General features: G+C 39.0%; 1 protein-coding gene across 6 annotated transcripts in view; it reads right to left on the bottom strand.

Moving 5' to 3' along the window:
* Window positions 1-9,548: 9,548 nt before the first annotated feature.
* The window catches only part of PRCP (prolylcarboxypeptidase), a 63,835-nt gene continuing 50,033 nt past the window's right edge, over window positions 9,549-23,350 (bottom strand). For all 6 annotated transcript variants that reach the window (XM_005612007.4, XM_014741841.3, XM_070273254.1 and 3 more), the window contains 3 exons: window positions 20,618-20,782; window positions 19,703-19,890; window positions 9,549-10,296 (listed from right to left, as the gene is read on the bottom strand). In XM_005612007.4, the coding sequence (XP_005612064.2) occupies window positions 10,080-10,296; window positions 19,703-19,890; window positions 20,618-20,782 (570 nt within the window). In that variant the 3' untranslated portion in view covers window positions 9,549-10,079. The remainder of the gene's footprint in view (window positions 10,297-19,702; window positions 19,891-20,617; window positions 20,783-23,350) is intronic.

The raw sequence follows: 23,350 nt of genomic DNA, 5'->3' as shown, positions 1-23,350 counted from the left end.
AATACTCCTGGCTCAGCTGTTTAAACTTCTTTATAACCTTGATTAAGACATTTATATGCATTCAGCCTTGATTTCCTCCCGCACAGAATGAGTTCATGATCTTTTACCTGCCTTTCATCCTGAAAGCTTTCTGATTCTAAAATTTGAAGTATATTTTATGATTCTGCACCATAAAGGTACGAACAGTTCCCAATTTGCTGCACAACCCTTTTTGACAAACAGAATATAAATCAAGTAATTAATTAAAATATAAATTTACCCACGTTTTTCACAAAAGTACAGTGTGAGAGGCGACAACCTGGTTCCTCCTTACTCTTCCGACTTGCCCCACTCCACTACTAATCACACACTGCTTCTAGTTCCTCTCTGCACAAATGCTTTTCTAGCCAGTGTGCTTTAACTTATGCTATTTCATCTGCCTGGCCTGCCCTTTCTCCTCTGTACACCTGGAAAACTTCTAATTCTGTTTTGAAATCCAGCTATGATTAACTCCTCTAGGAAGTCTTCCTTGACCTGAGATGCAGCACAGCACAATGAGGGAGAGTTTAGACTGCAAAGTCTGACAGATCTGGGACTCTCATTTGGTCCACCACTTACTGTGGAAACGTGACTTAATTGATCCGACTGAGCCTCAGCCTTGTCTGTGAAATAGGCATAACAGTTCCTACCTCCTAGGGCTATAAGGATCGAATGAGATAACTTAAGTAAAGCATTTGGCTCAGCTCTTGGCAAATAATAAGCACTGTATGAGATTTAGCTATTATTATTGACCCTAAGTTAGAATTAATCACTTGTGATGCACATTTATCAAGCTGAATTTTACATGCCTGCCTCCCCTACAAGGTTGTGATCTCCTTAAAGTTCAGAAACTTCTTCATATCTGTATTCCCAGAACTGTGCACAATGCCCAACACATAGTAAGTAGCCAACAAATGTTTTGTTGAGTTAAATTGAATACAGGGGGCTGGCCCCATGGCCGAGCAGTTAAGTTGGTGCACTCTGTGCCAGTGGCCCAGAGTTTCGCCAGTTCAGATCCTGGGCGCGGACATGGCACCAGTCATCAGGCCTTGCTAAGGTGGCATCCCACATAGCACAACTAGAAGGACCTACAGCTAGAATATACAACTATGTACTGGGGGCTTTGGGGAGAAGAAGAAGGGAAAAAAAAAAAGAAAGATTGGCAACAGTTGTTAGCTCAGGTGCCAATCTTTAAAAAAAAATTGAATTATGCATTTAGAAGACTATTCTTTATAGGAACAAGAATTAAAATAAAACTTTAAATAAAGTAAGATAAAATAAAAATAAAAGGGTACAACATGTTGCCTGATAGTGTTCTAGATCTGCTGTGACACATCCATGTTCATATTTTCACTTTGGTGCTCACAGTGAATTTATGTTGCAGGTACTGTCATCCCCAGTTCACAAAGGAGAGATCAGCCTCAGAAGGATTTACATTTGGCCCAAAGTTACAGAGCAAGTTGCAGAACTCAACTCTGTATCACTTTCCCCCTCTTACTCTTTCCTTGCCCACCCACCACAAAAGAAGCAGCTAAGCCTCTCAAAACTCAGGTGTAAGATTTCAAGCTTGCACAAGTGATCCCTTACCCAGCACCCAATGAAAGCAGGAGCCAGGAATGGGGCTGCCATTCCTGGGGACTAGAGCCCTCGCTTCTCCACATGCCATGGAGAAAGCAGGCATGCGCTGTACATCTTGCCCTCACTCAGAGGAGATGCTTGGTTTCTGGCAATGATTTGGGCTCCTCTAGTCTTTTCCTGTGCTTTTGAGCAGCTGAGAAGGTGAAGCGTAAGGGTATCAAAAGCTACAAACAGTCCCTACCTCTGGAGACAGGCATTTACTAGAAGAAAGGACGGACCAATGGCTTCCCAGAGCATTGTTCAGCCACATTAGAGAAAGGATTAAGCAGATACATTCAGCTATTCTAACAGATTCTCTTTAAGCCTTGAATAGCCTCTCACACTCACTCAGATAATCACATTAGTTTTGTCATTAAAAGATCCCTTTTATAGAAAGTACCTAAACCGCTTAAACCACCCAGAGAGGTTGCATACATTATCAAACACCAAGACAAACAAAAGAGATTTTTCTGTTCCACATCTCAGTTCTCCTTATTCCTTAAAAAATTTGGGAAATCGAGGTAGAAATGATTTTGCAAATGGACAGTGGCAGGACAGCAATTTTCACTCCTTTCTTCCCTTGGCAAATCCTCAGCAATCGGAACTGGGAAGCCTGGAAAACTTCTTCACCATTGGGGCCAGCAGAAAACAAAGGTTAAGACAGAGATGAAGACAGCAAGGCAAGGAGGAGGGTAGAAAGAAGTGGGCTTGCCTCTCTGCCACAGGAAATTGCATTTGGAAATACGGAACAGTAGAAAAGCACCGGATTTGGGATCAGACAACTGCTGCTTACTACATCTGTGGCTGTGGTTGGGGTAAAAGAGTCATTTCATTTCTCTTGGCCTCATGGCCCTCCTTTATAAAATAGGGGTAATACTGCCTTGCCTCCCGCCCAGGGTTGTTGAGGGGCTCAAATGAGAAGAGGCAGGCAGCAGAGTTCTGAGGTCTATAAAGTATGACTTAAGTATGAGAGGGAGGTTTCCTTGGCTATTTTTTATAGCCCCCATAATGATAGGAGCTATGTCTGTTTTTTTCACAGGAACATGATTGGTGCCTAACTCTTGGTATACAATGGGTGGTTAATAACTTTTTTTTTTTTTATGAATAGTGCTTTTATTGCCTTTCTTACCAATCCCCATCTACCCTGCAAACTCCCATGTTTCAAATCTCAGTTCAAATGTTACTTCTCCTTTAAAGCCTTCCTCAGATCTTCGGAATGAATTCCTCACTTTTGCCTTCACACTCCCATAGCATCCTGAATGCACCACAAATTCTAAGCCCAATGTATTTAATCTCACATTCTGACTGTCTCTCCTCATTAACACTGAGCTTCTTGAAAACAACTGGGCTTTGCCTTTTTATTCTTACTACCTACCACTGTACCTGCATAGGGTTACCAATCAATAAATGTTTGAATGAATGATAAATGAACAAATGATCCAAAGCATTGGGGTTATTTGGCCCAAGGAAGAGAAATTCAAGGAGTAACTTAAGAATTGGTCTCCAAAATAAAAGTTGTTAAATTTTAGAGAAGAGCCTGTCTGTGCTAAACATTGTGCTGCTGTGTTGTTTAGAGTGTAAGGGTATGGGATGAATTGAATGAACAATCAATTTTACATTTCCTTTGCTGGGTAATACTTGAGGAAAAGGTCTTAAGTCACAATGGAGAAGATTTAGGGTAGATATCAACACTATTGCCATTTGGGGCCAGACAACTCTTTGTTGCAGGAGGCTGTCCTTTCATTGCAGGATGTTTAGCAGAATCCCTGGTGTCTACTCAGTAGATTTCAGTATCAACCACCCCTCACTCCAAGCAATAATGTCTCCAGACATTGCCAATTGTCCCTTGGGGCGCAAAAGTACTGCCAGTTGAAAACCACTGGCTTAGACCTAAAATCTAAAGAGTAAACTCTCACAGGTGAAGGTTTTGTGGCATCAAAAAAAGGAGACAAAAGAGATGACGGTTCCATGAGTTCCTTAAATATAAAGCAGATAAGTATCTTACTGATTTATATTGTACCTTCCATTCTGAAGGCAGGTAGAAGTAACATGATGGTAACATATGAAATGTCTTCTGTCAACTGTAAGGGAGATTTCTGAAACAGAAATAGTCCAATAGCCTTTATTGATGAGAAAAGGAAGCCATTTATCAAATCATCTGGCTACTTCTACAGTGTTGCACTTATTCAAGGACATTTATTGTATACCTTCAGTGTCACAGCATTTTATATAACACCTGAGCAAAGTTTCATTTAAAGATTAATACCTTGGACTTATTGATTGACGGTTTTCTGTAAACCTTTGTTTGGCTATTTGCCTCTAGATTTCAGGAGCTACAAAACAAAGAAAAACAGTTAAAACCACTCCACCAAAGCCATAGAGGAAGTTTGGTAACAGATGCAAACATCTCTGCAGTAGAAGAGGCACCTGACTCCTTGTCTTGGTTCTGCCTCCACATGACCGGTGAGCTACCACTGGCCCCATAGTAAACCTGTGAGCCAAGTAGGGTGATAGTAAATTCAGGTGTCTGAAGTACTTCCTTTGTATTATAAAACATCATACCTCCCAACTATCTACTAAGGCATTTAAATTGGCCAAGAAACATCTATCTGGAAAAATTTTGGGTGAGAGAGTTCCTCCAGATACTGTAAAATCCATTTCTAGATTAAGCCAGATCAGCAAAGGAAAATACATCAGTAGTATATTTCATTAGTTCATTATAGAATCATTGTTACACTTAGGTGTTACGACTTTCCTCTATACTGAAGGATCATATAAGGTGAATACAGTGAAACTTAGCAATATCTGTAGAGAAGTTGAAGGTCTCATTCATTATACCTTATCCTGTTCTGAGGCTCTTTCAGGAAGTTCCTGACTGAGCTTCTCCAGGTTGACTGGTGTGATTTTATCCTATGCACAGTGTGAGCTGTTTAACTGACTTTGTTTTCCTCTTTGCAGATGGCTGCTAGAAAGCTTAGAGCCAAGTTTTCTTGGCCCCTATCTTCAGAATATTATGGCAGCATTTCCCAATGAATGTTTGGCAGAGCACTAGTTCCTCAAATGTTGTTGAAAAAAGGTTCTGGATCAAATAAGTTTGAGAAATGTTGCATTCTTGTTGATTCACAATGCACGTGGCACATCAAAGGTTTGAGAGATTCTGTATTAAAAGATAACCTGTTTAAATTTATTTCAACCATGTTCAAACATTTTGATCAGGTACACCTTTTTTATGTAACACCCACTAATATCTGGCCTTACCAGCAATCGCTGGAAACTATTTGATAAACGCTGCTTTATGGTTTGCATTCCTAGATCCATTTTACATCTCTATCCCTTTCAAATCTGTTCTGTCCCACTCACACTATGTTTAATATATACCTTTAGCTCATCTGAAATCCTTTCAGAAAAGAGATGTGACAAAAATAAATAAATGAATAATAAACATGTTAGCTGTATGACCTTGGGCAAGTAACTTTCACACTCCAGGCCTGAGTTTCTTATTAAAGATGTTAGCTGTGTTAAACACACATGTAGAACTAATTGATCCCAAGATTGCTTTTCAGCTCTGCTATTGTAAGCTTCCATCCTCCCATCTCCATTATTGGAAAAATCTACTGGAACCAGACCCTTCTTCAACCCCTTGAGTTGAAAAGTGGCTTCAGAGAAATCTACCCACTCGAATGGCTCTGTTTCTACTCAGTATTCTGTTCCCACCTAACATCAAGGCAGAGTTACATTCAGACCCCTGGGCAAAGAGTGCCAGGCTGATAGAGTGGGAGGAGGAGCCAAGAGCACATGCAGTTGAAGAGAGTGTAAATCAGGAAGTCCAAGTTCTAGAGGTATTGAGTACTAGGTGATTCCCTTCCCAGAATCCGGGAAAGTCAAGGGCAGGAGGTCACGTGAGCACATCAGAGGTATGAAAAGTGCTTGGCTATGGAGACAGATGGATACAAAGATTGGCCTTTCCACCTTGAAATGTATCCATTCATATAAATTTATGAAGGGCCTACTGAGACCTGGCTGCCAGGCCCCAAGCTAGGTGCTAATTACTAGAAGGAATGAGACACAGTCCCTACTCTCAGAGAGCTTGTTCTTCCTGAAAAGAAGGTGAGAATATTTAGCAAAATATTATAGTTTAGAGTATGTGTACTAAACTAGAGATGGTCAGGCACTATTTAAAATACTGGAGATGTAGAGATGAACAAGACAGATAATCCCCACCCTGGTGGTATTTACATTCTAGCTGACAGGCTAGGTGTGAACCTTTTCCTGAGAGAGCATAGATGAGGAAACCATTCCCTTTAGGAAAGCTGAGAAAGACTACACAAGGGAGGTAATCAAGTTGATCTGAGCTTTGAAAGATGCACATAAGTTTGCCAGTGAAAACATATTGAAGGGTAGTGCTGAGAAAGAAATATTAGAGGAACAGTATTTTAGAATGATGGGAGGTTTGATGTGGTTGAAGTGCAGGGTAGTAGGAAAGTGAAAAGTGGCAGTAAGAATGGGAAATGAGTGCAGAGAGGTAGATCCCAATTTAAGCAAAGGCTGTACCAGGGCTCAAGTGGTGGGTTGATCAGTAGAGTCATTATGTACTACAGCTGTATGAGAATTAGGATGTTTGGGGATTTATTAGGAATGTATCATGGTAGGTACAGTACAGTAACAGCTCCTGAAGTTTATTTCCTGAACACTAGTTCCTTGAGCTCACATCGCATGCTTGGATCACCATCTATTTATCATGTCTCTCCAGCCCAGACTGGGCTCCAGATCTTTACATCCAAAAGCCCTACTTGACAGCTAGTTCCACTTGGTTACTTCAAAAGTGCATAAAACTCAACATGACAAAATTGAACTGAACTCATAATCTTCCTGCTAAACCTGATCACCTTCTAGTGTTCCCTTTCCACTGTATGTATTTCACTGGAATCGATCCAAGTGCACAAGCCAGAAGTCATCATTCTTGATACCTGCCCAATTCATATCTCATATAGAGCCCATCACCAAATCCCACTGACATTCTTTACTAAATCTCTCTCAAGTTCAGCCACTTCTCATTTCCACCTCTACCACCCTAGTCAAAGCTTCATATCTTTCTCCTACTAGAGTGTAAACCTTATTAAAACAGATACTGTGCTTGCTTTTTCACCACTGTTTTCTTCAGATTCCAGAACAATACCTTATACCTTATAGATGTTCTGTAAGGGTAGGAAAATTTGCATTCTCAATTATTATTGTGGAGAATCACAACACATATTTACCGATTAAAAAACAACTACTATTTAACTTTGTTTAACCCAATATTTTCCAAACTTTCTTAACTATGGGCTTACTGGGCTCCAGATCTTTACATCCAATAACCCTACTTGGCATTGGCATTTTGTTGGACACCAGTGTTCCAAGAAACACTGTGTGATAGATATATATTGAGCTGCCCGAACTGCTCCTCTCCATCTTAAAAGTTTATCTCTGAAGCCATGTTTTTACGACCTTGTCCCTTCCTAACCACCTGAGAGTTGGGGGATTGCAAGGTGGTGCAGCCTTAGGGTCCTGAGGATACCATTCTGGGAAGTCACCACGGGCCTTGTGAAAGCACTGAAGCTAGTCTACAGAGAATGAAGCAGCCATGGGAAGAGAAGCCATGGGCAAGGTTCCCACACTCATATGGGATCAGGACGGACAACAGGAGTGAGGTGAACTGGAGGGGCATGCCCTGTCTGAAAAAATTCAAATTCAGAACCCTTTCAACTAGTGCTTCTCAAAGTGTGATTCCCCAGCATAACCTGGGAACTTGTTAGAAATGTAACTTCCCAGGATCCACCCCAAGACACATTACAAACTCTGGGGTGGGGCTCAGCAATCACTGTTTTAACAAGCCCTTCAGGTAATTCTGATGACATGCACACTTCAGATTGCTAGCCAAACTATAAACTTCTGAGGGACAAATCTCACCCACAGGCTGACAACTGATGACTTCTGCTGAAAGTGACAGAAACAGAAAGTAGCAGCCTTGACTTTTAATGACTTTCCAGAGCCCAGTTCCATTCCCTCAAGACTTCTAATAGCCCAAGTCCTGGAGGTATTCTTGCAAAGTTTCAAAAATTCTCTCCTCTGTTTAAGCTGGTTTGGTGAGGTTTTGTTGCTTGAATCCAAATGAAGATTAAACCACACCAATAAAATGAAAACAACAACAACAACAATCAAACCTGGATTCAAAGGCTGGTTCTGGCAAAAATGAACTATGAGGCCTTAGACAAGTCCCTTCTCTCTGGGCCACACAGCCATCACAAATGATGTGGTTGGAGTGGATGATATCTGACGTGCCTTCATTCTCTAACATACTAGACGAGATATTGGCTCCTCTGGATAATCTTTTGACGCTACAGATTCCTCAGGAAAATCCCTAAATTTCTTTAGTTCTACTCATTTGACTCCAGGTAGTTAAGGTAACAAAAACAGAAAATAAAAAACATCCCATCTCTCTGTCTCTCCTCCTGGGTCTTTCAAAGCATCATCTGTTAATTAGAGGGATGCTTTAAATAATAAGGTTTAAGTTTCAACTCTTTTTTTCAATTTAAAATTAAATTTTAGCATATTATAATTAGGCTAACTAGTTATGGTTGCTGTTTTTCATGAAATGTACATAGAAAAACATGTATATAGGACCAAAGTATACTTGCAGAAAATGTCATTTTTTGGCAACTTTTCCCCTCACAAAAATGCAACTCGTCCAAACAATCAACATTAAGTGATGTGGCAAGTATTTTAAAGATTTTAAGCAAGTAGAAAGGTGTCAAGGAAAATACCCTAAAATAAACAGTAAGAATATCCTCTATTAAGCCCATAAACCCTACATTATATAACTTCTTAGTTGACAAAGAATAAAAACTAGTATTGCTTTGACCCTTAAATTCCCACCCCAGCAGACTTTTCTCCAATGCCGAAATGAAAATAGTGACCGAATGTTTTGATGGACAACTCATTAAAATGAAAACTGAAGGCTTCTGAAAGCAAAGATTTTCTGTATCTCCCAGATGTCAGGGAAATAGTTCAGTCTCCTACAGAAGAATGAACTTTATATCTATATATCTGCACTTTAAAAAAATAAATGCTTTAGAAATGATCAAGCTCAAGGTACAGTTTTTAAAAAACAGAAAATGTTCCCGAGGCTGGGTGATGAAAAAAAATTTATTGAGAGAAAATAAAAAGAAACAAGGGAGAAGAAATCTTTCAACAGAGTAGAAACTGTTAGTCTCTCTCTGTGCGCCTGAAAGGTTTTGATCCAACTCTATTTGTTATCCTAGAAAAGCTCTTCTGAAGAAAAGTCTCAGTGTAAGAACTGCTTGAAAGAAGCCAACCCCTTGGAAATAGGAACAGCTCGGCCATTTATTAATGTCAAATATGCTGCCTGCATGAATTAGTCAGCTTGTCTTTTGGAAGCCATACAGAAAAGTTCTCGTGCACCTGCCTCTTAGTGTCCTGACACTTCTGGCTTTAATGACAGCAGCAGCAACCACCAGAAAATAAAATTTAAAAAACAAAATGCCAAACATAACTGCATTCTACCTTCTGAATAGGAGATTCATCAGTTTTTCAAGGCTTCTTACTGAAGTATTATCAGTGACTATAGCATATAAAAACTTGCTCTGATGTAAAAGGAAAAGCAAAACAGAGTCATTTTCCTAAACTGGTAAAGTGAAACCAAATTACCACAAAACTGACCTCAGAAACAAAGAGAAATGGAGCAGAAAAAGGCCAGATTTCTTACTGGCAGTACCACAGTGGCAAATATCCCAGAACTAAGAAAAGCTGCCAAGTAGAAGAGAGAAAATTAAAGGACTTTCCAAAAACAGCCAGGCCCAGTGCACACAGCATTCTCAACAGCTGGAGTGAGCTTCAGAAGCAACACACAGGTATAAGGTCCAGCCTTATTCTTTATTTACAGCATAGTTCAAAGCAATTAAATCAAGTACAAAAGAAATGGCTTCCATTTCCTGGACTGGCATTGGACATCCTTCCTACCAGCTGCAATTACATCATTTTTATCTATGTTCAGCTTTTCCTTTTGGGAGGACAGGGGTGGAGAGTGACAAATGGGCCAAAGAAACTTCAACCTCAAAATGAAGAGAAATCCTGCTTTCAGAGAAACAAAAGAAGTGACTCTCCCTCTTGTGAAAGGCAGTTGGGAACTCTGCTCCAGTTGTGAGGGCCACTAATGCTGTGGGAAAGCTGTCATGAAGAGATTCTTCCTGGAGGTGGCACAAAGATGGCGAGGACCTAGGGTGTGGGATGGCTGCTGTTGCCACCATCACCCTCTTTTCTATCTCAACCTTCACCTCGCCACATCTACTGATAAACAAAGGAAAGTAATTACATGTAGAAAACCAAAGTGAATGGGAATGTGAGTGAAATCAACATAAAACAAACTGAAAATGATCAAAAGTTGCTCAGTGCTTCTTTCTCAGGCTGGCGTAGAAATTTTTGATCCACTGCTTCATGTATCTAACTTCCAGGGAGCGGGCTAACAGCACAGACGTGGGATCAAAGGCATTGTTGGCTCGGAGATCTAGATGATGGGCCCCCTCTGGGATGGTAATCGCAACCAAGGTGTCTGTGACGTTCTCAGTTACTCCACCTCCTGACCAGGGGTCTAGGTCACCATTGCTAAGTGAGGGAAAGAAAAAAAATATGATTGTTAGTTTTCCATATCTACACCCAGATAAGATAGGAGAAATCTATTGTATGTATAAAATCTAAAATTATAAGCTTATAACCTGAGGATTTGATCTGAGGATCTAATCTGTCATATAGAAAGGTGCTTCATATTGGAGTTTTAAAATATTTCTGCAACCAGGCACAAGAAACAGGACAAGAGAAGACTGAAGGTGGCGCCTCATGAATCAAACCAGACGGTACTGGGACTTGGAACTTAGAAGCCTGAATTCCAATCCCGGCTTCATCACTCCAAAGCCATATAATCTTACACAAGTTATCTGACTCAGTTTCCTCACCTGTACAATAGAGATAACAAGGCCTACCTCATAAGGTTGTTGTAAGGGTTAAACCAGATGATACATGTGATGTACTTAATAAGCACAAGTGTTAGGCTCACTGGAGTCCCTCAGTCAACCGGGTTTCTTTCTTTCCTAGGACCCAACTATCAAAGTGATAAAGAAAAGTTCCCATATTTAAAAATGCTAATTATCTCTTAGCTCTTAAAAGAAAAAAAGAAAACACGTACTTTTTTTTTTAAATAATACTTCCCTCTTAGTACAGTACTTTGGAAAACAATGTGGTAGACATGAAAAAATTTCCCTGAATCTGGAATCAGAAAATTTGGAAATTACTCAAAGATCCTCATTCTCATTTTGTATTAGCTTCACAGTTAAGGCAATGCTATTAGGTTATTAGTCTTGGCTGGTTCACACAACACATTTCAGAATGATGTAAACAAGATCAGTCATTGAACTAGGCTATTGAGTTTAGCTGAGTAAAAAACCAATAAAACCACAGACAGCATCCATAATAATATTTGTTAATAGCTTTACTGAGATATAATTCACCTACTACAAAATTCTCCCATTTAAAATGTACAATTCAATGTTTTTTAGTATATTCAGAGTTGTGTAATCATCACCACAACCAATTTTAGAACATTTCGTCACCCCAAAAAGAAATTCATACTCATTGACAGGCAATCCCCATTCCCCTCCTCCACACTCCATTACTCTCAGCCCCAGGCTACCACTAATCTACTTTCTGTCTCTATGCCATACAAATGGAATTATACAATATGTGGTCTTTTGTGATTGGCTTCTTTCACTTTGGCATAATGTTTTCAAGTTTCATCCATGTTGGAGCATGTATCACTACAGTATTCCTTTTTATGGCCAAATAATATTCCATGTATGGATATGCCACATTTTATTCATCCATTCATCAGATGCACACCTGTGCTGTTTCCACTTTTCGGTTGCTATGAATATCACTCCTATGAGCATTCGTGTACAATGTTTTGTATGAATGCATGTCTTCATCTCTCTGAGGCATATGCCTACGAATGGAATCTCTGGCACATGTGGTGAACTAACTTTTGATGAACTGCTAAACTGGTTTCCAAAGTGGCTGCATCATTTACATTCCCACCAGCAACTATGAGGGTTCCGATTTCTCTGTATCCTCGCCAATACTTATTATCTGTTGTTTTGATTATAGCCATCCTATGTAGGTGTGAAACAGTCTCATTATGGTTTTGATTTCCATTTCCTAAATGACTGATGGTGTTGAGTATTTTTTCATGTACTGATTGGCTATTTGTATATCTTTGAAAAAGTGTCTATTCAGATATTTGCCCATTTTTAAATTGGGTTATCAATTAAATCATTTGATCCATTTTGAGTTAATTTTTTTGTATGATATGAAACAGGGATCCAACTTCATTCTTTTGCATGTGAATACTTAGTTTTCCCAGGACCTTTTCTTAGAAAAAACTATTCTTTCCCCAATGAATTGTCTTGGCACTCTTGTCTGAAAATCAATTGATCATACACATAAAGGTTGACTTTCAGACTGTCAGTTCTCTTCCACTGATCTATATGTCTCTTTTTGTCAGTATCACACTGCATTGATTATGGCAGCTTTAAAGTAAGTTTGAAACCAGGAAGTATGAGTTCCTCAAGTCTGTTCTTCCTTTTCAAGATTGCTTTGGCTATTCTGGGTCCCTTGTATCTTTATACGAATTTTAAGATCAGCTTGTCAATTTCTATAAAAAAGCCAGCTGGGATTTTGATAGGGATTGCACCGAATCTGTAGACCCATTTGTGGAGTATTGACATCTTAACACTGTTACTATTTCCACAAGAACATGAAATGTCTTTCCATTTATTTACATCTTTCATTGATTCCAACAATGTTTTGTAGTTTTTGGTGTACATGCCTTGTACTTCTTTTATTAAACTTATTCCTAAGTATTTTATTCTTGATGTTATTGTAAATCAAATTGCTCCCTAGTATTATTAACTCCACACATACAGAGACTGGTTTAGAGTTTACAAAGCCTTTCACATTTGACCATTATAACAACCCTATGAGGTAGGTTTAATTACAACTTCTTTATAGATGAGAAAACTAATGCCCAGAGAAGTTAAAAGCCTTGCCCAAATCATTCAGCCAGAAATGGCAAATCTGAGAGAGAAACTCAGGTCTTGTAACCCTAGTCCAATGCTCAATTTTATACTTCACTGCATTGCTTAGACACATGCTTGCTATTGGAAATCAACAGCACAAACCCTCTTGACTTGTGTGGTGCAGAGTAAGAAGAGCATGAGCTTTGGGATCAGACATACCTGGGTTCCAGTCCCAGGTCTGCCTCTCATCTTTCTAAACTTATGGAAGCTTAAATTCCTCAGGATAAAATAGGGACTGAAATACCTGGATTTAAGTACCTGGCCCATGGCAGGTATTAGATCACTTTCTCCCTCTATGGCTCTCCTTGGTTTATCTTTATCTACATATCACTTGAAATCACTTACAGAACATTTTTACATGTATTCTGACATTTGTATAATGCACATTTCATTTTGTTGATATTGTTACAAAGCCTGAAATAACAAATCTTGAAGGTCCCATTATCAGATAAATGAAATTATTCCCATAATTTGCATAATCACAAAAAACCCACTCATCTATGAGTACAATCTATACACAGATGACTACCAAATAATATCTCTAGCTAGGACCTTTCCCCTAAACTTCAGAATCAAACTCAACTGTCTATTTGACATTTTTATATGGAAGTCTAACCAGACGTCTCAAATTCACCAGGTCTAAAACAGAGCTCTTCATACTCCCCAACTCCCAACCAGCTCCTCCCACTATCTTCCCAATCCCTTTTAATGGCAACCCTATCCTTCTAGTGGGCTCAAGCCAAAAAGTTTGATGTCACTATTTAATCTTCTCTTTCTTTCACACCCAATCAGTCAACAAATCCAGTCAGCCATAAATTGAAATATATCCAGAATTTGAACACTTCTCACCACCTCTGCTGCCACCACTCTAGTCCAAATCAACATTATCTCAAGACTGAACAGCCTTTTAACTGATTTTCCTGCTTCTACTCTTGTTTCCCTACAATCTAATATGAACGGGGCAGCCAATTTTATCCTGTTAAAACGTGAATCAGATTATGTCACTCCTCTGCCTAAGACACTTCAAGCTTTCCCGTCTCATTCAGAGTTAAAAACAACATCCTCACTAGGATCTACAAGTCTCTACATGATCTGGACCCTCTGCTGCCTCTCTGATTCCATCTCCTGCTATTCTCTCTCTCATTAACTCCACTCCAGCCTCACTGACCCCCTTACTGTACCCAGGGAGGGCATACTGGGGATATTTACATCTCAACGCCTTTGCCCTTGCTGACTCCTCTGGAGTGTTCTTACCTCACCAAACTCATGGCTAGCTAGCTGCTTCTGTCACCGCCCAAGGGGGGTCATCTGCCTGCTGCAAGACATGCCAATAGTCAACAGGTAAGGTGGCAAGAAAGAAAGGGTTTTATTACAGCTTGCTAGCAAAGGCGAAGACGGGTGACTAATGTCCAAAAGAACCACCTTATAGAACAAAGACTACAGGCCAGTTATATAGGAGGTTGGTCTCTCGGTGGGTGAGGCATCTGGTCTGCAGGTAGGGGCAGATATCTGGTCTTAGTTTCTGGTAATCTTTTGTTTCACTACTTATGTATCAAGGGCCAGAGCAATGCTGTATACCCAGATCTTTCAGTTGTCATTGATGATGGCTATCAGCATAGAATCTCTCCCCAGGGTCATCACATTCCCAAGGAACTCAAAAGAACAAAGTTATCAACTTATTGCAGCTGGGAGGGGCCATAAAATCTACAGAGCATGTATATCTCCTGGAGGGTGCATATCCAACTGGGTTAATCAGAGGTCATTCAAAATTACAATATGGTTTCTTTTCTACAATATGGCTTCCCTTACTTCAACCTTGTGTTGAGCTGGTATCACTTCTTCCAGATCATTTTTCAAAAGTCACCCCTTACTAAGGTCTTCCTTGGTCACATCTAAAATTTCAAACCTCCCTCTGCCCCGAGAAATTTCATAGGCCTCTTCTCTGGTTTATTTTTTCTCCTTAGCACTTAACTTCTTCTGACGTGTTTATAGGTGCTATCTTGTTTACTGGCTATCTCTCAAACTAGAACTCCTCAAGGGCAGGGATTTTTGTCTATTTTGTTTATTACTGTATCCTCAGTGCCTGGCACACAGTAGGAGCCACACAAATATTTAGTGAATGAATGAAAAAAGAATGTAAGTGCCTAGTTGTCCGTGGCCTTATACCAGATGCCCTACACAAAAAAAGGTCTCTAAATACATGTATGCAAGTTCAGGAACACGTAAATCACTTCAGTACTTTTTACATAGGAAAGCAGATGATATAAATGATTAATATAAATATAGAAAGACTGACCTTTAGCTGTGTAGTAGTGACAAGAACAACGAGCTAGTCAGCAGATTTAAGTTTTACTCCCTTACTAGTCACATGACTTTGGGTAAGTCACCTGACCTCTTTGAACCTCAATTCCCATGTATATTACCCCCTAAAATTTTTTAAAGATAATGCCTCACCCACAAAGAGATATTATGAGACCCAAGTTAAATAATATATGTGGTAAGGTATAAACCATAAAATATTATGGTATAAACTATAAAATACCACACCAATGTGCAGTATTATTATAACTATTATTATATCCTGTAAGCAAGAAAACTGTTAGGACTTCTGAGAGGTAAATGAATCATGGAAAGAGATGTGAAAGCAATCCCCATAGAAATTTGCTCAGAAAACTAATGCAATCCATTTTTTCTAGGTAAATGTACAAATTAAATGAGAAAATAATCATTTAGTTACATTAAATATATGTGTGTTTGAAATACAAGTTTAAATTCCCTGTTCTATTTTCACAATTTTCTTTACAAAAACAATTCAATTGTAACTTAACATCATTCTTGAAAAAAAATCACTCCAAAAATTTACTTTTTTGGCTTTGTTAAAAACAAAAGGGAAAACTCACATGCAAAACAGGATCCTTAGTTTTCAACCACCAGACAAGTTTTTAAAGTAAACTACACAAGGGGTTGAATTCTCTTAAGTGAACAAATAAATAGCCTTTATCATTATTCCAATTTGACAGGACCAACCGAGATAGGAAACTCCATTATTTGCAAAACAAAAAAGCCATCCCAACAGCTACATAATAAGCAAACTGCATTTGATTTAAAAGGTCATCTGAATCAGCCTAGTGGCTTAGCAACAGTGTTTGGAGTTGCTGAGAGACCTAAGATGCACATGGACTTGAATTTCTTGGTCCTGGACTTTGTGAAAGCTAAACCAGTCACTGGGAAATTTACAAAAAAAAAAAAAAAATACTGGCTTTCATGAGAGAATCTAGATGCCTAGATAAAATTCCCTACAGCTAGCCTCACTTAATTGCTGGCAACAATCAATTTGCCTGAGAAATGTTAAACTAACCAGCTTCTCAGGGACTCCCTTTTGGATTTATATTTAAATAACTGAGAAGGACCATTGGCAAGATAATTTCTAACCAATTGGAGTCGAGAGAAAAAAGTAATTCTTTCCAACAAAACCACTGTGGAACTTAAAAAACTGCTGAAATGGAACTATTAATAGCTACAATTTATTAAGGCTTCATTCATTCAGTAAATATTTACTGTATGCCTAATATGTGTCAGGCACTAATTAGGCATAGGAGATTCAGTACCAACAGACAAAATCTCTGACCCCACAGTGTTCACTTCCATGATACTCTATCTACTCCTTGAAATAACCCTGTTAGGTAGTCATCATTTCTAATTGATATAAATCAGTAATTTGGCCTAAGGCCATGCAGCTAATTCGGTGAAGAAGCAAAACAGCACCCAGGTGTCCCTGCCTTCAAAGTCCAAGCTCCTAACAGGCAAGTCTCCACTCCAACCATTACAGTGTGATCTTGCCAATCGGAAAAGCACTCACACTTAGATTTGCGTGAGGCAACCTAAGGAGAGAAGCATGAACATAAAGATACTTTCTACACGGTTTCTTGGACATTTCTTTCTCATCGACCAGAAATGTTTTCTAACTGGTAGCCACTAAGTAGACAGTACAGACACCTGAGGCTGCTCCTTTACTTTGGGAACACGCTTTCTTCAGAAACACAGGAGAATTTTGAATTTTTAAATAACTTAAAAGTTGACTTGCCACTGCAAAAAGATAAACCAGCATCTTCACATAGTCCTGCCTTTAAACTTTCACATGCCTCTGAAGCCTTCCTGAGCTTTGTATTTCAATCCTCATCCTTATCAACACACACATTTATGGAGCATCCATTATGTGCCAGTCACTGTAGCAGGTGCTACAGCATAAAGATGATTAAGACAAAGTCTCTGCCATTGGAGAAGTTCACAATCTCATGGAGCAGACAGAAACAGGAACAGATAATTTCCACACAGAATGCTAAGTGACAGTCACAGACCCCAGGGGAGCTAAGGGAGTAGGGGAAACCTAACCTCCCTGGAGGAGTCAGGCAAGGTTTCTTGGAGGATGCCTGAGTCTTAAGAAAAAGAGAAAAAGAAGAAGGAACAGGACATTCAGGGACAAATAGTTTCCTGTGGCTAGAACATAAAATGCAAGGCAGAGCATGTACTTTTATTTATTCATTCAAAACATATTTTTTGAGTATATACATTTGCCAGGTCTCAGCCAAGTATTTCACTGGGTTAACTCTTTTAAGCATCACAACAACTCTATAGGATGAGCATTATTACTAATCTCATTTTACAGAGAGAAAACCGAAGATCAATGAGCTTAAGTAATTTTACTTAAGACAGCTCATTTTACCTTTGCACAGCTCTGTATGAGATGGACTGCCTCCATAAAGGAAGCCATAGGCATGAGCCTACAAAAGCTGGGTAGGGCTGTTGAGGACAGGACCTTGTGGACATCACTCATTCATAGGGTCACCAGGAGTCGGAGCTGACTTGACAGCATGTAACAACAGCTCTGTTAGAAAGACCCTTCTTATACTGAGCTAAAAATTTTTTAACACTGAGCTGTAATTTCCACCTACTGGCTTCAGTTCTATTCCCCAAACTTTTCTTATAAAATGTGTCCCCATCCCCAATGATGACGATGATGGTTATTTTGATAGCAAGAGGAAAATAATATAAGACAAATCAATAACTAAAATATTTATCTATAACAATTGAATCCAATAAAAAAGGACAACGTATTTGACAAAAACTCATATATTAAAACCTTCATACAACAAGAATTTAAAGACCCCACTTTATAGTTCAACTTGAACTTCAGTTTTGTAAGGTCAAAGCAAGGAAAATGAGCTTAAAGCGTCAGCATGCTACAGAATTCCATAAAAATACTATATAGAGATAAGCTCCTAAACAAAAACAAGACGGGCCAGCCCCAAGGCGGAGTGGTTAAGTTCGTGCGCTCCACTTTGGCAGCCCGGGGTTTTCGCCAGTTCAGATCCTGGGTGCAGACATAGCACTGCTCAGCAGACCATGTTGAGGCAGCGTCCCACACAGCACAACCAGGGGCACTCACAACTAGAATATACACCTATGTACTGGGGGGCTTTGGGAGAAGGAGACGAAGAAGAAAAAAAAAGAAGATTGGCAACAGATGTTAGTTCAGGTGCCAATCTTTAAAAAAAAAGAAAAACAAGAAATTGACAAAGTACTTCCTCCTCTGACGAAACAAAGATGAGCTTAGAGACCTAAGGCTTGTATTTAAGCCTTTTTCAGTCCTTTCACACTTTCCTGATTTCAAACACCCTATTTTGGCAGTTTCCTTAAATACCCTAAATAGATTTATTTGCTCAAATGTCACTTTATAAGGCTGAGCTGAAGAGCACAGTTTTGAGGAATCCTACTGAGGACAAGAAAAACAATTTAAGGAAATTAAACAAAAAGAATCTTTAAGTTTTCCATTAAAGTGTCTCACATTTTATTTGGGGCAGGCACCCTGCTGGGTGAGAAAACAGCATGAATCCAATAAGACAGAGGCCCTTTTGCAAAGCAGGCAGAGCCACGAGCCTAAACCCAGAGAATGATCCTTCAGTCAGAACAGCACTCCTCACTTCTAAAAGCTATGCGGCCATGTCCGCAAAGCCACATTTGACTCTTGCTTAGAGCAGCTCTTAAAAGAATGAGACTTAAAATTTCAACAGTAGCTCCAGGTTAAGAGGCAATGTATGAGATCTCTCTACTATTTGGATACAGATATGGGGAAATTTTTTAATAAACTCGTTGCTATCTTAATAGCTGATAAGCTAATGTTCAAGCTAAAACCTAGAAATTTTGAAGTCGTAATCAGATATACATAGAGTCTACTCAGTTAACTCCGATGTGAACCAATATCAAATATGCCACTCCTAAAGGAGCAGTGTAACCTAGAAGAATAAACATGGGTTTTGCAGTCAGACAAGCCAAGGTTGAAATCTAGCTTTCATCACTTAGTAACTAAAACAAAGCTGGATGAACTTTGGCAAGTGACTGAGCACCGTGACCTTCACTTTCCTCCTCAGTAAAAAGGAACTATAATATACCACTACTTCACAGGGTTGTGAGGATTCAGTTAGGCGATTTATTTAAAGTGCCTCATATAGCACCTGGAACACAACAGAGTGGGCACTTCAAAAGCATTCATTGAATAAATACCAAAAATGTTTATTATAAATACAACAATAACGAAAGCAAAGCAAATTGAGAAGAAATGATGCTTCATTTTGTGGAGAGACTTTTTAAAAATACTTTAATTTTGTCACTGTTGTTTTTAAACCTTTAAGCATGTTGGTAATACAGTATAAAATCACATCTCTTCTCAGCATCCTCTGTCTTTCAAAGGGTAGGAAAACATGATGGATACTAGTGTTGTATTCTATACTGTTTTATTATCCAGCATTTTCCTGGTTCTATTTTCTCAGCTATTCTACAAACCTCTCCAACAACCAAAGTTTTTCTCTAGACCAGCAAAAACTCACCTGAAAATGATGTTGGTGTGTGAACTGATGTTTTTGCCTCCATACATAGTAGTGATCCAGGAAGGTCTTGGTCTCACACCCCACTGTTTAAAACAGTCATCAGAAAATTCCTTCAAGTTCCATGAGTGAGGTTCAAACATGTCATCAATACCATTAGTACAAAAGGGCATGACCATTTCTGTGCAAGCCTGAAAAAAGAAATCAGAAGAGAATCCAATGAGAAAATGAAGCACAGAGAAGTTAGATAAATTGTTCAAGGTCATATAGGTAGTAAGTAGCAAAGCCAGGGTTTGAACTCAGGCAGTCTGGCTTCAGAGCCCTTCCTCTTTACCTCTATGCCATTCCACCTCTCATATTCCTGGAAAGGCTTGGATGAAAAGTCACAGAAGTTAAGGCCATATATTCCTTCTTTGTAAACTGCTTTCTTTCACATCTATTATCATATTTAATCCTCAAAACAACTCTGGAGGAAAGTATTACAGTAGTAGTAGTCTCATTGTACAGATAAAGGAACGAAGGCTCAGAAAAAGTCAAGGTAGACCCCCCTTCTTTTATGTGTCCATAAAATGCTTCCTTTATAGGACTTCTCGAGATCTATTGTAATATTAGTTTGGTTATCTATCTTTTTCACCAAGCTATATTTGATGGCGAGATCACATCTTATTTATCTTTGTTTCTTTGGAACCTAGAAGGGTGCCTGACACCTGGTAAGTACTCAGAATATATTTGGTAGTGATTAAATACACGAATGAACGAATGAATGAATGAGGAAATTTATCCATGGTCTCACAGCATAAAGTAACAGAGCCCAGATCTGAATCCAGGTTAGATGACAAAATCTTGTGAACTCTCTGTTACAGCACAACCATTATCAGTGAAAAGGAAGTTCCACTTAGGGGAATTACACACACTTACCTGATAGCTCCAACCCAGGGATCCCAGACTTCTAGTTGCTGTCTCTGACATATTCAGGCATTTCACCTGGCCTGAATAATTGTAATACACATTCAGAGCTTGGAAAATATTCTCCAGCAACTGTGGATCAGATACATTGGGATTTTTCAAATACTGGCATACTACCTGTCATTTTAGAGAGAGAAAAGGGGGAAAAGTCAGATTATAAATATAAAATCAAAATTTTATAAAACAAAGAAAAAATATGATTTTGATTTGATCATAAAACAATCTAAAGCATCTTACTCCATTGCTTGACAACTTCTATCTCTTGAGTATAATCCCCTTCATAAATGAATAAACCTTTTAAATTACTCCCCACACTCTAGAAGTAAACCAAAATTATCCGCATGGTATGCAAAGTCCTCCTTACCTACCACTCTAGCCTCATCGTCTGCGGCCTTTGCTCTAGCCTAGTAAAACCATTTCCCCCACACGGAGCTCCTTCCCTCCTCTGTGCCTTTGCTTAGCCTGGAATGCCCTTTTCCTGCTCTCCCATTCGACTAATGTCTGGCAAACACCAACCCATCTTTCACAAAACTCAGCTCAAGTATCATCTTCTCTATGAGGCCATTGTTGTCTATGCCCTCAAGTTGGGAAAACCTAAATCACTCCCTTCTTTGTGCCTCCACTATACTCTTGCCTATTTCTATCAGAGCTCCTACAACACTGTACTGCGCTCATTTCATTCCAGAATGTTTCCCTCAGCACTTAGCAAAGTACCAGGCAACTAACTGTTTACTGAATCAATGATTAAATTTTTAGGAAAATAAGAAATTTATAAAATTTCTTATGGAAAAACTACACCAAGCTCCAACATCTGTGGTGTGTGATAAGAAGCACATCAGACAGCTCCCCAGCTTCCTGATACTCCAATCACTAGACTATAATCAGTGCCTGAAATTCTAGTACTAAAAATCCCAGGCAATACTCAAGGTTGGGAGTGAAGGCAGTGACTACACAGGGGCATGGGGAACTTTCAGGGGTACGGAAATACTCTATATATTCATAGGGGTCTGGGTTACACAACAAACAGTACACTTACAATCTGTGCATTTCACTATATGTAAATTTTACCTCAAAAAATATCATACACAAATATTGAACTCTAGCTAATGATGTTAAAGCTAAAGTATTTAGGAGGAAGTGTATTGATGTCTGCAACTTACTTTGAAATGTATTTAAAAAAAAGAAGGAATGAAGGATAGATAGAAGGATGAATAGGTAAATATATATGTGATGTCAAATATAGAAAAATATTATTTATAGAATTTAAGTGGTAGGTTTATGAGTGTTCACTATCCAATTATTTCAACTTTTCTGTGTTTGAAATTTTTCACAAGAAAATGGGGAAAAAAATCACAGGCAATGGAATCATAACTGAATAACAACAACAACAATAGCTACTGATCATTGTGCTCTGGGTTTACAACCGTCACATCATTTAATCCTCAAACAAGCCTATCAGATATATTATTGCTCACTATTTACATGAAGAAATTGATTCTTAGGTTAAATCACTTTATTCAAGGTCATCCAGCTAGTAAATGGTAGGACCTACCTTCAACCCCAAGTCTCTCTGGTTTTGAAATATACATCTTTTCCATTATGCTACACAGCTTAGGTAGTATCCCCTTGTAAAACTGCAAATAGCCCAAATGGCAAGGCAAACACATTAGGTTTGCTTCCTCTATTAACATCTTGACACAAATTCAGTGATCTGGTCCTTTCTCATTTCACATGGAAAAGATATATACAACAGGCAAGTTCTGACAAAAAAGAGATAAGTCCAGAGAAGAAGGAGACAGGAAAGAAAGAGCCCAGTTACCCTCACTTCAGAGAAAGATTCTGGGCAGCAGAAGCAACAAGCCTGGGCTGAGGATGTGCTCCCAGTCAGGAAAAGAGGACACTGAGAGAGAAGGTGAGCGACCATAAGCAAATCCAGCCTCTCTTCACAGTTTTGCTTAGGATCAGCTTCCAGCAACACCTTCCTGAAAAAAAGGCAAGCTTGAAAAGACAGAGAAAGTGAGTCACAGGGAAAATTCAATGCCTCTCCCCAAATGTGTTTGGCACAACAATATTTCTATGGTACTTTGTGAAAAAAAGGTTTCACAGCAAAATAATTTTAGGAAATCTATTAGCAAATGGGGACAGTTCTCTTGACTGCAGGATTTCTCAGAGCTAAACTGCAACATGACTTTCCAAAAGGGAGACAGAGTGTGCATTATTCTCAATAAATTTCTGGAAATGCTGAGTGAGAAAAGTCAGAAATGAAGACGTCCAAATAACTGGAGATGCCTTAAAGAAGTAATGTTAGGTCATAAGAATATGGGGGGGTATAGGGCTTAGAGTACACATAAAGAAACAGAATTGAGCTAAACTGAGAACTTCACAAACTATAAAGCCTAAAGCAATAAGGAAATGCAAGTTGAAGATAAAAGGCAATACAGTGTTTTACACTCTGACAACTCTTGAGTATTCGTGGTAAATCAAAAAAATGCCTAACTGCATAGCACTCTTCACAGAAAATGTTCCTAAGAAGTCTGCCAATGAGAAATACTCAAGAAAATATGGAAATCAAGAACCAATCACAGAATTTATTCAACTATCTATTGCCAACAGTTGATCAGCACTTTCCTGAATGTGGACACCAACAGTGGACACAGTTCCTTCAAAGTGCAGCATAAAGCTATG

The sequence above is a fragment of the Equus caballus genome, chromosome 7 (assembly GCF_041296265.1).
Source record: "Equus caballus isolate H_3958 breed thoroughbred chromosome 7, TB-T2T, whole genome shotgun sequence".
Classification (NCBI taxonomy): domain Eukaryota; kingdom Metazoa; phylum Chordata; class Mammalia; order Perissodactyla; family Equidae; genus Equus; species Equus caballus.
Note: the sequence above shows the minus strand (reverse complement) of the source record. Positions and strands in the feature narration are given on the sequence as shown.